Source organism: Crassostrea angulata, chromosome 4, assembly GCF_025612915.1.
Source record: "Crassostrea angulata isolate pt1a10 chromosome 4, ASM2561291v2, whole genome shotgun sequence".
Lineage (NCBI taxonomy): Eukaryota > Metazoa > Mollusca > Bivalvia > Ostreida > Ostreidae > Magallana > Magallana angulata.
Window position 1 is genome coordinate 34,606,801 of NC_069114.1, and position 15,329 is coordinate 34,622,129.

General features: G+C 35.5%; 3 protein-coding genes across 5 annotated transcripts in view; all 3 read right to left on the bottom strand.

Moving 5' to 3' along the window:
• On the bottom strand, positions 1-1,292 carry LOC128180742 (complement C1q-like protein 4). Its single transcript, XM_052848892.1, has 3 exons — positions 1,144-1,292; positions 751-896; positions 1-594 (listed from the first exon to the last, which is right to left on the bottom strand). Exons 2-3 carry the CDS (start codon positions 893-895, stop codon positions 200-202), a joined length of 540 nt encoding a protein of 179 aa, XP_052704852.1. The 5' UTR covers position 896; positions 1,144-1,292; the 3' UTR covers positions 1-199.
• A 298-nt stretch (positions 1,293-1,590) lies between these two features.
• Positions 1,591-4,384, bottom strand: LOC128180725 (uncharacterized). Its single transcript, XM_052848869.1, has 3 exons — positions 4,179-4,384; positions 2,728-3,967; positions 1,591-2,491 (listed from the first exon to the last, which is right to left on the bottom strand). Exons 2-3 carry the CDS (start codon positions 3,961-3,963, stop codon positions 2,102-2,104), a joined length of 1,626 nt encoding a protein of 541 aa, XP_052704829.1. The 5' UTR covers positions 3,964-3,967; positions 4,179-4,384; the 3' UTR covers positions 1,591-2,101.
• Positions 4,385-6,389: 2,005 nt separating this feature from the next.
• Positions 6,390-15,329, bottom strand: part of LOC128180719 (serine/threonine-protein kinase 10-like) — a 31,774-nt gene continuing 22,834 nt past the window's right edge. Inside the window, exons 13-23 of one of the 3 annotated variants that reach the window (XM_052848857.1) lie at positions 15,184-15,307; positions 14,809-14,937; positions 14,205-14,348; positions 12,876-13,005; positions 12,143-12,267; positions 11,720-11,908; positions 11,067-11,090; positions 10,234-10,359; positions 9,806-9,919; positions 8,219-8,241; positions 7,431-7,569 (exon numbers count right to left, since the gene is read on the bottom strand). In XM_052848857.1, the coding sequence (XP_052704817.1) occupies positions 8,221-8,241; positions 9,806-9,919; positions 10,234-10,359; positions 11,067-11,090; positions 11,720-11,908; positions 12,143-12,267; positions 12,876-13,005; positions 14,205-14,348; positions 14,809-14,937; positions 15,184-15,307 (1,126 nt within the window). In that variant the 3' untranslated portion in view covers positions 7,431-7,569; positions 8,219-8,220. Of the gene's footprint in view, positions 7,570-8,218; positions 8,242-9,805; positions 9,920-10,233; positions 10,360-11,066; positions 11,091-11,719; positions 11,909-12,142; positions 12,268-12,875; positions 13,006-14,204; positions 14,349-14,808; positions 14,938-15,183; positions 15,308-15,329 lie in introns of all 3 variants that reach the window. The other 2 variants (XM_052848855.1, XM_052848856.1) reach the window with 2 other exon arrangements.

Here is a 15,329-nt window from a genome sequence, read left to right on the forward strand (position 1 = left end):
ATATAATAATTTTCAATTGTTGCGTTTAATTATTTATTTTTGATTTTCATTATATACAAATATGGTATTTTTTTAAACTAAAGATACATGATCGTATTGTTAATCATATCAATAATAGTTCATTTATACTAGTACTTTTCAATTAAATTCCATCTTATTCTTTACAGTAGCATCAACTGCAAAACTGAAACAACAGACTTCATAATTTATGACCACCGAACGTCGTCCATGTGGGGTGGGCGTCGGTGCCCCGACTAGTCGTCCTGACCCACACTTTGTCCCCTCGCTTTAACCTTATCCTGCTGGTGGTGGAGCAATTGCGCTCGTAGCTTTGGCGTTTAGCAGCACAGTGGTTATATCCGAAAGCAGAGCCGTTTTTGACAATTTCCGTGAAAAACATATCGCCATTATCTACAGTTATAGTCCAATCAAAGACATAAACACCTTTGGTTGGTGCAGTGAATTGTCCCGTTCTTCCACTGTATCCGTTTCCTTCGTTTAACAGCACTGTGTCGAAGCGCACTGTCCGCCCCTTGGGGACATTTTGAAGTCTCGAAGAAACTCTTGCTTGAAACGCTATCACCTTCTCTTTTCCTATAAATTTATCATGAAGATTTTTTATCTATAATTAAATTTAATTTTCATATAATCACCATTCCTTTCTAATCTTCTAATGGAAATAACCTTGCAGTTTTTCTTAAAATTCATTTCTTAAATGTATTATGTATATATATAATTGTATATATGTACCTATTGAGTTGCCAGTCTTAAAATCTCGACTTTCCATCAATTTGCAAGCTGCCCTCAGATAAAAGTGAGACCAGTCCTCTGAATGTGCCAAGTCCGTTACACACATAACAATACTAAGGACAAAAACCAAACCAGCCAACTTCATTCTGTGATAGACAATATATTGGTAAATATATAATTATATACAAAATGGAAATTGCATTCTAATCAAAATTCTTATACCACAAAAACAATGTTTAAATTCCTTGTTCCTTCTACCTTTAGTGAATCGAAATTGTATTGATTTAGATTCTATAACACGCATACATAATTATATTAAATGAATAGTAAAAAAAATCAGTAAATATGTTATATGTTTTCGAAGAATATTATTCTTGGTAAGGCTTGTTTTACCTTGGAGCGATTTTCCCGGGTTCGCCTGATAATTATGGTATAACGGTTTGTTTTCGAAAACATCATCCATGTACTGCATTTATATATGAAATTGGATATCAACTGCATATAAATTAATAGAAAATTCAATATCACAGTTGTAGCAGGACATCATCCATGTACTGCATTTATATATGAAATTGGATATCAACTGCATATAAATTAATAGAAAATTCGATATCACAGTTGTAGCAGGACACACGCAAAACCCGCAATATGTTTCGTAACTAAATGACATGAAGACTTTATTGTCACATGGGCTGCAATATCAAACTCTTTCACTTTATCAACTAAATAGAGATTTTAAGATATCAATGTTAAACATTTTTTTTAAAAACCCGCATGTTTCAAAATGGATTTTATTCACAAGCACTAACTAATGACTAATTGCATTAAAACACAGATTACTTTGATTGCAAAGCTTCTTTAATCTTTATTTCACATGCCATATAATACGAATTTTTCAATGCATGTGTGTTAAACAGCTCACTTAAAAAAAAATGAATATGTAGAATAACAGTCCAAGAGTGCAATAAGGGGAATTTCAAGGTTGCGTATATCTGCTTTTAAAAAATTATAACTGAATTGCGTTTCGTTTATTAAAAATCATTCTGTTCCTAAATATTATTTCCTATTAATCTTACCTGTTTATCACATGCATTTTATTTATTTATAAATCATTTATTTTACAGAGTTGTTCATTTATATGTGCTGATCAATCAAATAAAGAATTACTTGCTTAGTACTGTCTGCTTACACCGTCACAAGTAATTGTCAAGACTTAGAACACAAAATGTCGAAAATGTTGAGAGAACTAAGACGGACTTTGGCGTACTTGGCTGAAAGCCGAAAGGGGTGTGCAAAGCGGGACAGACCTTGTCTTTGGAGCGAGGAGGAGGGTCTAGATTGTGTAGCATATTCATACAAAAGTTGTATCACTGACAGGGGATTCAACTCGCTGCGGAAGGTTATGGAGCAGTGACTGGAGATATCCCACAAGGCCCTGTATCTGGTAGTACTCGGCTTCCGTTAACAGTTCTCGCCATAAGTTAGGGTTCTCTGGAATCGTGCCGTCCTTGATTTCGCCGTCCCTCAAAAAATTCAGAATATATCGGAAGTGCGTTCCGTCCCTGTCAATGAAGTAACTTCCGCTATTATCTTCTTTTTTCAGTTCGTGGCGTCCACTAAACATGGCGGCTAGCATCGATTCTGGGTCACGGTTCAAGGTCGTTAATGACGTCGTAAACAGCTGACCTCCAATATCCAGTTTGATGCGATTGTCCTGGATTTTGTACATTTCTGACATCCGCTAAAATTAAGAAAGAAAAGGAAATCGGTGAAATTAAAAAAACAGCAATAAATTGAACAGCTAGACGAATAGTTATTACGTTGTACTAATTCATGACCATGATTAAAAAATCTTCATAAATAAATAAGAAAAGTTGTGTTATTCAATAGGAGTAAAATTAAGATATTTCGAACTATAGAGTTCAAGTTTTGATGATGCATGATTGTAAAACTGTATCATGATAGAACAGTCATTACCTGTAATTCTGAATGAAACTTGTCTCGCTCCATTTCAAAGTTCTCTTTCAGTGCTTTGAACTCGGTCCTCCGTCGCTCTTCAAGGCGATCCAATTCCTCTCGTTGTTTCTTACATTCAACTTCAATCTCCTTTTTACGTCTGTCACACTCATTCAGTTGTCTCTCACAAGACTCCAACTGAGCGTCGAGAACTTTTTCTTTGTCCTCCAGTTTCTCGGTGAGGTCCTCAATGAACGTCTCTCGGAGGTAAATGTCACGTTCTCTCTGACGTAGATGGTAGTCCCGTTCATCAACAAACTCCCGGGCTTTCTGAACGAAAGCGCTGAAGTTGACATGGAGGTTATCCACCAAGCTTTTGCCGATGTGGTCTATCTGCTCGTGGATATCAACCTCCCAGCTGCTGGTGAGGTCCGTGAAGATGTTGTGCTCGTACAGGGGACCTGTTGGGCTTTCCTGGATTTCTGTCGCGTCTTGGGGAGCGTTGACCCATTTTTCGTCTTCGACGCAAATTTCAAGTGCTACAGTTGGACGAACGAAGTCCGAATCAATGTCCAGGCATTTACCTATAGTTTTGTCGCGGTTCAGCAAAAGTCGCCATTCACTGTCTGTGTCCGTTTTAACCCAGATTCTTGATTGCTGGTCTTTTGGAATACAGTACAGCTGACGAATTTTATATTCAATATGGCCAACTTTCTCCATTTTGCTGAATTTGACATGATGGAAGTCTTCTAGCGATGAAACGCTTAGCATCACCTTGAAAGAGTTTTGGTTGTGCTCAATTTCCGGTCCCCGCCTGTAGTTATACACAACAAGTTTGATTGGTTTGTGACCTTCTGTCAGTCCATACCACTGGACCATCATACGCCATGCGTCCTCGTGTACTACGTCAACGGTATGTGCGTAGTCACGTCGGGTAATTATCGGACCAGGGTTCGTCCGCTGATGATAAAACTTCCGCGTTGTGGGCAAGCCAATGTACCGTTTGAGCTGTTCAATCCATTCGGCGACAATCACGTACCAAAACTCGCCCTCCGTGGGTCTTTTCAGAAACAAGTGCTCCAAAATTGTCCTTTGAGTGAGAAGGTCCGTAATACCGGGAGGGGCGGCAGCCAATTCCATACTTGTATCTGAGAAGTGGCCCCACGAAGCGCGCTGTTTGTAGATCGGTGTTCCTTGTGTGATCTCGTCTGCTTCTCTGCTACAGCTCTGTCGGAAGAAGAGCTCTAACGCTGACATTCTGCTGTAAATGAAAATCAAGATAAAGCGCTTCAAAAACAGAAGATAACGAGGGGCTCAAAACAGGAGAGGAAGATTATCCTCTTTGATCCAGTAAACGGTCTGAAAATTTGGGGAATTAAAGAAAAATATTTGTCGTTGATGATATTATCATTTCACAGGGTTAGCTTGATGTTGGGTTTTTAAAATTTTAAAAACTTAAAAAGTATACTTACCTTGTCAAATTATAAAGTCCGGGGTTTTAGATAAAAAATAAAATCCGATATGTTTGGCGCTAAATGAAAACGTTATTAACAAATCCAATGTGTTCTGAAGCATCCTTCCCACTGAAAAGAAAATCGTTCTGTTATTGTTTGGTTCTTTCGGGCGGTTTATAAATACAGCATTGTTTACATCTATTTTTATTGTCTAAATAGTTGCTGGATGCTGTAACCGTTGCGCTTAGAACTACGCATATTGCTGAAGGTTTTTATTCAAGAGTTGTTGTATCCCCATTGCCATCATAGAAAAATGCACAGTAGGTGAACGCGCTAATAATTTGCTTGGAGCCATTTCAAAGTTTGAAAGAGTTTCTGATCATATAAGAGATATGCACTTCCCACGTAGTTGTTTTCCATTCCGTTAAACATAATGAACATGTATTTGATTTGCACATTCATTAATGTGATAAGCTTTGTTTATACGTGAGTAAATATCGGTACATGTACATCAAAGTAAAATGTGAGAATATCAGCATTATGTAGAGAAAAGGTTGCTTTTTTCGCATTATATTTTCATACTTAGTAGATTACCTGGAATGTTAATTAGGACTTGTGTATAAGATAATCAGGAAATGTGCGAATAAAACAAAGAATTAAAATGCCTACTGGTTTGATCAGCGAGTTCAATATCTAATCTTGAAAGCTGTTAACTGTTAGTTAATGCTTTATATTTACAACCATTAAGTATGATTCCCTCTATTTCTTACAGAATTTGATTGTAATTTATAGTTGTATTGAAACTGACAGGACTGAAATATACAAGATTCAGTTCAATCTTTACGTAGGTGCATTGTGACGATGTCAGACTCTATATTGGTAACCCGCCTACGCGCGGGTTATGTTTTTTTGCTGCAGGGTCGCTACCTTTATATTCCGAATAAACCACCAAAATTATCAATGAATGTAATAAAAATATTACAACTTTAAAGAAAAAAACTATAAAAAAAAATGTCTTTTGATATCAAATTACGTTCCTAAAATTCTTGATGTACTTGTTCGCAATTTTGTCTCTGTTGCTCTAACCACCACATCTTCGCTAGCCAAGGGTCTTCAGTCCACTCCACCCTGTAAGTGTTTATGGGAAGCAGAGTGCAAGCACGTAGCATCGGGGGGGGGGGGGGGGGGGGGGGGGGGGGAGGGGGCACAACAAAGATTTGTTTTAAATTTGCATACAAAAAATTGAATTGACATGGAGTTGACCCCCCCCCCCCCACTTTTATGGGACTATGTAAAGAAGTGAAAGGTATACCCCCCCCCCCCCCCACCACCCCATGGATTAGGATTTTCAGTATTTTGAAAATTGAAAAGTAAGTTTTTCCTTTTTTTTCTGCTTGTCAACATTTTTTGGATAAGTCTGCCCCCCCCCCCCCACTTTCAAAAATGATGCTACGTGCCTGGAGTGGACCGAAAACCCTTGGCTCGCGAAGATGTAACCACCAATACGTAAACACCATTAACTGACAGAAATATGGAGCTAAGTAATATAAGAGCTATCACTTGAAGCCCTTCAAAATAACACCTATTGAAAATGTTGTCATATGCATACTATTATACGACAGTTTTTAGCATTTCAAATATAATTATACAAGTGCCTAAGAAAAGGTGATGTATTAAAAATATTTACAATATTGATATTTTGAGGGGGAAGGGGTTTGATATGTGATGGTCTTATTTTCCTATCGATCCTACCATGAGCAATCAACACGCCTCATTCATTCATTTTCATTGTCTTTCATATTCAGAGACATTTATGTAATTTTTTAAACTTTATATAACCAAAAAGTAACTTCTTAATAGTAAGTGCAATTCCCTCACCTACCCCATTTTTTAATAGGGAGGGGGGGGGGGGGGGGGGCTCGTTACTTTGATAGTCCTCGTTATCCGTTAGATTACCCAAACAGGACAGGAAAGATAACCGCGTAGAAACTTCCACTTAATTTTCTTTTTCATATTCAACATGTTCGATGCAAGGGAAATATAACTTCCCGTTATCTTTAAATGACTGTATGTAAATTGTATTGTTAACTTATCCAATATAATGAATTAACGTTAAAAAAAATCAAAATCGCTCATCCCTGACATGATTATAAAGAAGCAAAATTGCTCATCCCTGGTATTTCACTATTATAACCATATTTCACTTCAACAATAAATACAAAGGAGACATTTTAAGTACTCTTAGATTTATTAAAATAACATAGCCCGTTTAGTGGGAATATGTATACAAGTACACGTGAAGTAAAAGCGTTCCGACACAGAGGGTGTCAGATCCTTGTACCTCCGTCAGGCTAGCTGGACAGCGCATCATAGTGGTCAATGGTAAACTCCTCTTACTTATGAAGATATGCTCAAAGAAATGTGATTAGATGGTGTGAAGATCAGATTACACATATTTCTATCATTATCAGACTAAAATTGTAAACATAACCTTGATATATATGTGTGAAGAGATATTTGAGGGAAAGATTAATCTTACAGAGCATGGATAAACTGAACAGAAATGCATTGTAAGAAAAAAAGAAATAGCTTAAACTTGTGTGAAAGAGCTCTTGATCAGAATGCTCATCTAAATCCATTGCATGTACACTCTCTATTGCATTACCAGTTTATCAACTCCAGATATAACATCTGTACATAAATATTATTACAGCAATAAACTTAACAAGACATAAAAATGCGGTGTGAGACTTTACTTGTAACCCAATGTCTGAAAATGACACACACACATTTTTTTGGCGTCCGTGGCTGAATTTGATCAGCCATCGGGGTGATCAGTTGATATTGCTACGTAGATCAGCACAGTAAAGACGGGAAGATACATGTACACATTAAGTACAGACTAGCTGTATAAAGGACTGCTCAGCGCACTGAACTGGCCACTGGGAATGTTAACTTATATAGGTAAATAGTCATCTCTCTGATACACCAAAATATGAATGAAAAAACAACAACAAAAAAAACCTCATGCATCTCTTATAAAATATCAACCTTTTCAATTTACTGTCTGTAAATGTCTTCCATTTTGTCACAGATGGCCTGCACTCTGAACACAGTTTTATGACTTGTTTAAACTTGGCAAGGACCAAACATGACAAAGCACAGATGATGGAAGCAGATGGAATCCAGCTCTTAAAGTTCATCACAGGAAGTGGCGGCTGCACTACAAAAGAAGGAACCAAGGAAGTCACTAGATCACTGTCGAATGTCGCGATTTGACGGACTCTTTATTGCGGAAACTTCCCGAGTCAGGACGCGGGGCGGGCATTCCTTCACTTCCTGTAATTATCACAGTTCCATAAAACTTTTCTTGTTCATCTTTTTGTCTTTGGAATTCCTCTTCAAGTTTCTAAAATAAATCATTGACACATTTTAATCAAAACATTCACTTCAATTAATATAAAAAAGAATTCACAGCAATGCAAAATAATGGCAATTTAAATATATTCCCATAATGGTTTCCATGCAATATGAAATAATAGTGAAGTCATGATTATGAACAGTATATACTGAGTGTATGGAATACTGATCGAGATATGATCAGGAGATTTTACAGTGTTATTCAAAATTAAAATGTTGCATTAAACACACGCCACCAGAAAACAACAGTTGATTTCATCTGATTATGATATTTCAAATCTGCATGTACCGGTACAAAAATTATTTCAGAAATCAATTCTGTTTCTGTTTCAAATACATATGTTTAGAAAGTTGTTGTCTATCGTAATTAATATGGTATTCATATTCAATTATTTTATAATATAACATTTATTTCAAAGCAATAAATATTCCATGATTATACTTTAATTCTTTTAATGCTATGTGAAAATTAATTTTTTTGCTCTTTTTTCTTTGAACAAAAATATGAGTCAGACCATAGAATTGACTATAAACAGTTCTGATTTCTGAAAACCCTGTACAGTTTGCATCACTTTCCACAAGTGTCAACAAACGGCGCATTCCCCCAACAAATCCAGACAGAGTCAGTGAAAACAAACCTCTACTTGACTTTAGCGTAGCTCTGAAAAGAATTATAATGATGGGGAACTTTAGAAATGATGCTACAAAAGGTTAATAACTCATTTCTTTTCCTTGAAAAATTAAAATTGAAAAAAGTTCACTACAACAAGATTTTGACATTGTGTATTTCTTATATAGAAGTCAAAAGATCTCTACCATATACTATAACATGTATCTATTTTAAAAGGAAAAGGTCTCGGTAAAAGAAGAGAAAAAGAGGGACATAGTAAAGTTGTGATTAAACAGGAAATCTGTATTGTAAAATAATCTCACATGGAGATCATTTAATTATGAAAAATAATGGCACTTTATGATTTTTGCCATGCTAGTATCGGTACACGTTTTCAATAAATGAGCGAGTCCATTATATATACAGTTTATACATGTATATAAGGACCTGGGTGTTGGCTCACTCAGAATACCGCACTCAGAACTTGGGATTTTTCGGAGGTCGATAAGACCTTGCGAACAGTTCCTTTTCGTCGAGAAGTCGCGCGCCTATAAACCCCATGCTCGGCTTTCACATCTAACACTGCCATGAACTCCTGTTAATTTGAATCATAAAATGTAAACCCCAAAGGAACAAAATCTAATTGCATATTCATCATTAGTGAACACTGCATGGTCATTGTTTATCTTGTCAATTTCAAAACAAAACACCAAAAATTTGGAGTGTCACTTCATGTTCATTTGACCTCTTATATTGTATATAAATTGTGCTCATGCTTGTAATACGGTACCATAATTCATATTTTTAAAAAATTTAGGCACAAATGATATCCTTCTTTTAAAGTAAGAAGTATATGTAAAAAGGCTTGAAAAAAATTCCTCTAGATTTCAATGTGTGAAATAATTTCTTTCCTCAAATCTTTGACATGCATCAACATTGACTTGTTAGATTTTGAACTCTGAGAACAACATTCTCAATAAAACTTTGTCATCAACAACAACCATTCAACAACAGTGAACAATTCTCTCATTCCTCCATTCAAACAATTACCAACTTTCAACGGCATAAAAGAGGACCCTACGGGTTTTGATACATGGACTAAATGGGCTTATATCTTTGTAAAATATGTAAAATTTGAAGGTCAAGGGTAAAATTCTACAAAAAGATCTTCTGTCATATTTATATCAATTATTATCAAGTATCGGTTGAAAATAAGTAACCAAAAGTCTATAATGATCTAAATGCAAAACATGAACAACAAATGAAGCTGAGCAAATGACAATATGATGACAGAATTGTAACAATAACCTCTCTGCGTATACTCACAGAACTGGGGACCTGTGATTATTAGGCTAAAATATGGCATAATAAACTCAGTGATGATATGTGGGATCTTAGTGCATTATGAATGAAAATTGGTGATTTTCAAAATGATGGTTAAACTAATTAAAATTCATGACATGTAATGGGTAAATCATAAAATGAGAGTAATGTATTAAATCTAAAAGGATTGGGTTTTGGTTCTTTTAATATGCTTCCACCAATATTAAACCCTCTAGTGCCCCGCTCTGAGGGATGACCTTTCGGTGAACTCTGCCCCATCACATGACCTTACCTGTTTCCTAGGCACCAATTGTTGCTTCCATTCCCGTAATTCACTGGCATACTGATCGTCCAGTTCCTTTATTTTCTGTGTTTCCTGTTCCATCAGCATCTTCCTTTTTTCAGCCTGTAAACAGAAAAAAAAAATAATTTTAAGATTCTTTTTGTTACTTTGTCTTTATTTTGTTGGGTCATTGGGTTAATATTTGTTTTTTTTAAAAGGGGGGGGGGGGGGCGCAAGCTTTATGCTATAATGTATTAAAAGTTTTTGTTCATTTTCATATATAAATGAGTTAAAGAACTACTGACAAGAACAACTTCTGTGATTCTTACTTTTTAAGATTACTGACATCTGCAGAAGTTACCCCTTTATGAGCTCTTTTACAGTAAACATGTACCCAAACATCAAATATTACATTGTTTCGGAGGGATTCCCCTTACCTGTAGCTGCTCCAGCTCACGGAGACTGGACTCGTTACGGAACACTAGCTCCTCCCACTGTTTCTTGTGCTTCATCTCCTGGCGCTGCTGCTCAGCCTTCATCCTCTTCTTCTCATTCTCCTCAAACTGAAATAGTACGCATTTATTGCTAAGTTATGTTCAGTCTATGTTTTATCACTGTGAAATAAATAACGAACTGTGAAATAAATGCAAAAAATTCTTTAAAAATTTGTGCCGAAAAAAGCAAGGAATTGTAATTAACTGAAAATATCTTATAAGGAACATACAGAACCAAATATTATTTTGAAGAAAGAAAATAAAATATTTATACATAGAATCAGATAAGAAAATCTGTGTACCCCATGATATGTTATACATAATAAAATTCCATAATCCCTCGCCTAGTTTTTCAAAGTATTAAAAAAAAGACACCGAGTTAAATTCACATGATTTTTTTGGTTTAAAAAAAAAATGAAATGGAACATTAATACATTTATGGAGTCTCAAAGATTAGCCAATCCTATGACATGGTGAAAATGATTCAAATTCTCTGGTCTATGGAAGGAATCTGTCACCAAAGGTAAACAAAACAATCACTCTGTCCATAGTCATAATACTTATCATTCATGTTTCTCTTGTATCCGGGAGAAAATGTATCAAAGCAAGGTAGAAAAGTGCATGCGGTATATATATTTCTGATTATCGTATACAGAAAAAAAGGGGGGTTAGTGGCTAGTCAATATACAATTGCGGAAGGGAAGTTGGATGCTAATGTTGACACAATTACAAATGAAGGTCATATGCTGTCTGTGCAAGAGACATGGTGGATTTACCTGGCGTTTAATTTCAAATGGCTTCTGCAAACAACAATCACGAACACATGCAATGTAAACCGAGACATGCTCAAAACAAACATTAAAGCTGGCACAAACTGAATGCAAAATGGTTGTCAATCATGAGGCAATAGTAGAACGTATCTGGCATAGCATATTAAATAGATCACATTGTTAACAAAGTCGTCATGATGTGTAGTCAGCAGTTATTCAATCCTGATTACCAATAAGCAAAATACACAACATGATTAACACTGCCTCACATTAATTAGCATACACAGTGGGTCTGTATTGATGATGGATATGCTCATGTAAATATAAGTCTGAAGCACAATTTTGTGTATCAGTCTACAAATTAAAATTTTACATGGATCTTTCAAAGAGACTTCTAGCTTTATCAAATTTATTGTATTAGTAAAAGAGAGTTGATAATTGTTTGTTGCAGACAGAGCTAGAGATCTTCCTAAAAAACTTGAACTGAGACAGAGTACTACATTTATTGAAGTTTATACATGTATTGCTTGAGACTGACTCTCTACAAGAACCAATCTCTTCCACTCCATCCAATAAGCAAATTTAAAATTGGGAAGGTTCATAAAATAAAGATTGGGAAAATAGTGTGAAAAGTCAGAATATTCAGGCATGGTCCTCACCTGTTTCATTTTGACCCTGTCATCTTCTGGCGAGCCTACTGTGCTCAGTCTCAGGCTCTGTTTGAACATCTGAGCACGAGTCTTGGCCTCGCTTTTCTGTATCTTGGGGAGTCGCTTCTTCTCTAGAGCATGCCTCCTCTGCATTTCATCTTCCTTGGCAGAGTTACTTCTCTTCATTTGTTCAACTTCCTGCACAGAACAAGATCAACAACTCATGTACTAACATTTCATCACAGCATAATACATCTATAAACAATACTGCTGCTTGACGCAGCTTTTGATGGATCAATATCATACGTATAAAACATTGGAAAAGAAAAAAACATCACATCACAAACAATAAAGATCAAACATTTTCTCTTTATTCATTTCTTAATCTTCCTTTTAATACTGAGGGGATATATTTTGAAAATTATGTCTGACCTTCTGATGCCGAGTCAACATCTGATGTCGCTTGAGGAAGAAGAGGTCTTTCAGCTGGCTCTTGGCAAGCTGGTGTTTTTCATGCAGTTGTTGTTTTTCTTTCTCCCAAATTGCAGCTTCTCTCCCTAAATGGAATCATAGTACTTTAAGTACATAAATAAGATATCCACATAATTCACAAAAAAAAATGTCAAATTCTTTTAAATTATGAATATGCAAGACTGTTGAATTATATATATGTTCATCTTTAAGTAGCATGATTTTTTTGTTCATAAGTTTTCAAATACACTGGAAAATATTTGTTTCCTGTTCATAGATGTATATGAACATTACTAAATAAAATATGAAATACAGATTAATTTCAGTAACTTGATTATCAGGGGACTTTAATTGATAAAACTTAGAAATTTAATAAAATACATGTACGAACCTAATACAGAAAAATCTACAAGAGTTTTATCTGTATTATATTTTCTATTCAATTGACTCTTCTTTTGTAATTTCATAACTTCTTATCTAACTAGGATATGTTTCCAAAAATTAACAGTTTTCAATTTCATAATATTGTTGAGATTGATTATTTAACATATTTATAAACAACACTTTCAAAGAAGCAAGGATTAGTGTCACCTATTAAACAAATTAACATGATTGTACTAGCCATTGGTTATCTAGGAGAAGGGGGTGTTTTATATGGTTGGAGGTTTCTCTGTGTGTGAGTTATCAGACTTACCCCTGAGCAGCTGCTGTTTCTGCTGAAGGAACTGACTCTCCAGTAGCGCCACCTTCTGGCGGTGCACCTCAGCTAACTGCTTCATGTGTTTCTCCTGCCGCTCGGCTTGGGTCTCCAGAAACTGTCGCTCCTACAAACAATGCACATCTGTCAACTACTTGCCCAAAATGATATCATTCATGAGTTTGCTTGGTCTACTGCCATTTATACATAAAAGATATGAAAAATAATGTTTTATGAATTACTCTCCTAATGCAAGCAAATTAAACAGTGCCTTAATTAATCATATGAAATATCAGTATAATTTTGTGGTATCAAACACTGATTTGTTTTTAAGACACAGATTTTTAGTTTTACACTGGAATGATTAATGTTTCTTCATATATCTATCTATTTCATTTGAAGTTCATAGTAAACACTAAATCAGATTTGAAACAATATCATTGAAAAAGGTTCTAGCTATAAAATCTGCAAATCAAACTATATATGCAGCATACATGTCTATTGACATCTCAGCATAAAATGCTCCAGTGGGCCTGCAATGAGTCTGCATTTGGAGACAGAAAACAAATACAATGTTTATACTGCTGACTGTTAAGGATCACAATAACATAGAGCTGTGTACTTGTGCTCTATTCCAAACAGCTTCATTTTGAAGGTCTTGGCACAAAAGAGTCCTAAATGACATCAACATGTTCCACTGAATCAATACAGACCCCACTTATAAATGATGAGCAGAATTTGTGCTTTGAGGATGCAGAACATTTGTTTAGGGCACCTCCTTAGAGAAATTGTTGACATTTAGAATTGTCTCTCAGTATGCTGTTCTAAATAGAGATAAATAACTCATCACTACATACTACATCTAACACCTTGGAGTCTATATTGACTATCTGATGCAGACATCTTACGGCAAGAAGGGGGAACAAACTTCATTCCAATTCATAACTGACAACTATTGATCAGATTTTGTAATGCCAAATCTCAACAGTCTAAATTTATTTCTTAAAAAAAACCCCTAATATCACTGAATACCCAAAAACTTGGACTGTCCCCACCCATTTTTCAGGACATAATATAAGTAAAAACAAAGCTTTTGCACTACCTCACAGTGCATACTATACATATGTGTATCACTGTGAGCTCTATAAAATACTTATGCTATGAGCATTATTTTCCAAGTCTTGAAGACAAGACAAAAACAAAGCAGCAACTTATGCAAACTCATGACCATGTCTGTCAAAGTCAACCAACACTCAACCGAAAGGAGAGAGAGACAGAGAGAGAGAGAGAGAGAGAGAGAGAGAGAGAGAGAGAGATGAAAGACACCTTTTCTTGAAGTTCCACCTCCTTCTGGTCCTTTCGCTTCTTGATGGCGTCCTTTTTGTTGTCCTTGGGCATGAGATCCAATTCTTGCCTCAACAGCTTCAATTCCTGCTTCTGTTGATCTTTAAATAACTTGTATTCCTTCTCCTAAAAAGCAAAATTTTATGTATTTATTGCTATAAATTATAACAGCGTTGGAAATGATCATGTAAACTTGTATTCTTGTTTTTCCTTTTGATTAGACTGGTGTAATAAATTTTGGTATTTCAGTCAAGATAATTAATTTTCAACAATTTTTGACAAAAAATCAGACTGCTTAAATTTGATAAATAATCCATTTCAAATGAGAACTCTAAAAAATACATAAACAGTATCTTGAAATGTAAAGCTTTGCAGCTGAGACAGCTGTTGGTTCACAATGTTTATAACTGATTTAAAACCCAACCAAATTCATGTTTGTTATAACAATACACCCATCACCGACTAAAAAGTGAAATATTTTACATAAGCCCTATCCCCTAAATTCCCTGTTATTATAAAAAGTAGCTGGATAAGACTGAGATGCTTGTTATATAACCAGTGTATTCAGCTTCCACCTATGCCCTACCTGATCCATCTTCAGGCGCTTGGCTGCATTCTTCATGTCTACTGTTTGGTTCTGTTCAGCTTTCTCTACCTGCTGTTTTTGAGTTTTATTAAGAGTTTCCATGTCCTGATCATAGTTCTTCACCAATGTCTGCAAAGAAAACAACCTCCCCCAGTCAAGACATGGATGCATCATGCAAAGTAGTATAATATCATGACATTTCTGCAAACAGTCCAATAAGGCAGTGTTTTCTGGATACCAGCTTGAGCAGAGCAGAATGATTCTTCAACCATTAAATGTTTGACAAGAGCTTGAATTAATTGATTCTTTATTCCTGCATTTGAGGACATATTCAAAATGGAGTGACTTGATGTTTTTATTTTCAGTTTTGATTACCTGCATATCGAGTTCGAACTTTCTCTCTTGCTCCTCGCGAGCACAGTGAGACTTGTATATGAGATCTTGATGCTGTTTGTTTTCCTGCTTTTGCAGCATTTTAAGCTCACGCAAGTCATTCTTCCTGTAAATTAAGAAAACAAATT

Bases quoted from the DNA above. Each gene is read 5' to 3' on its own strand.
- LOC128180725 (XM_052848869.1), bottom strand. From the start codon at position 3,963: ATGTCAGCGTTAGAGCTCTTCTTCCGACAGAGCTGTAGCAGAGAAGCA. The intron at 2,492-2,727 runs GTAATGACTGTT...TCTTAATTTTAG, and splicing joins AGTTTCATTCAGAATTACAG to CGGATGTCAGAAATGTACAA.
- LOC128180742 (XM_052848892.1), bottom strand. From the start codon at position 895: ATGAAGTTGGCTGGTTTGGTTTTTGTCCTTAGTATTGTTATGTGTGTA. The intron at 595-750 runs GTACATATATAC...ATAAATTTATAG, and splicing joins TAAGACTGGCAACTCAATAG to GAAAAGAGAAGGTGATAGCG.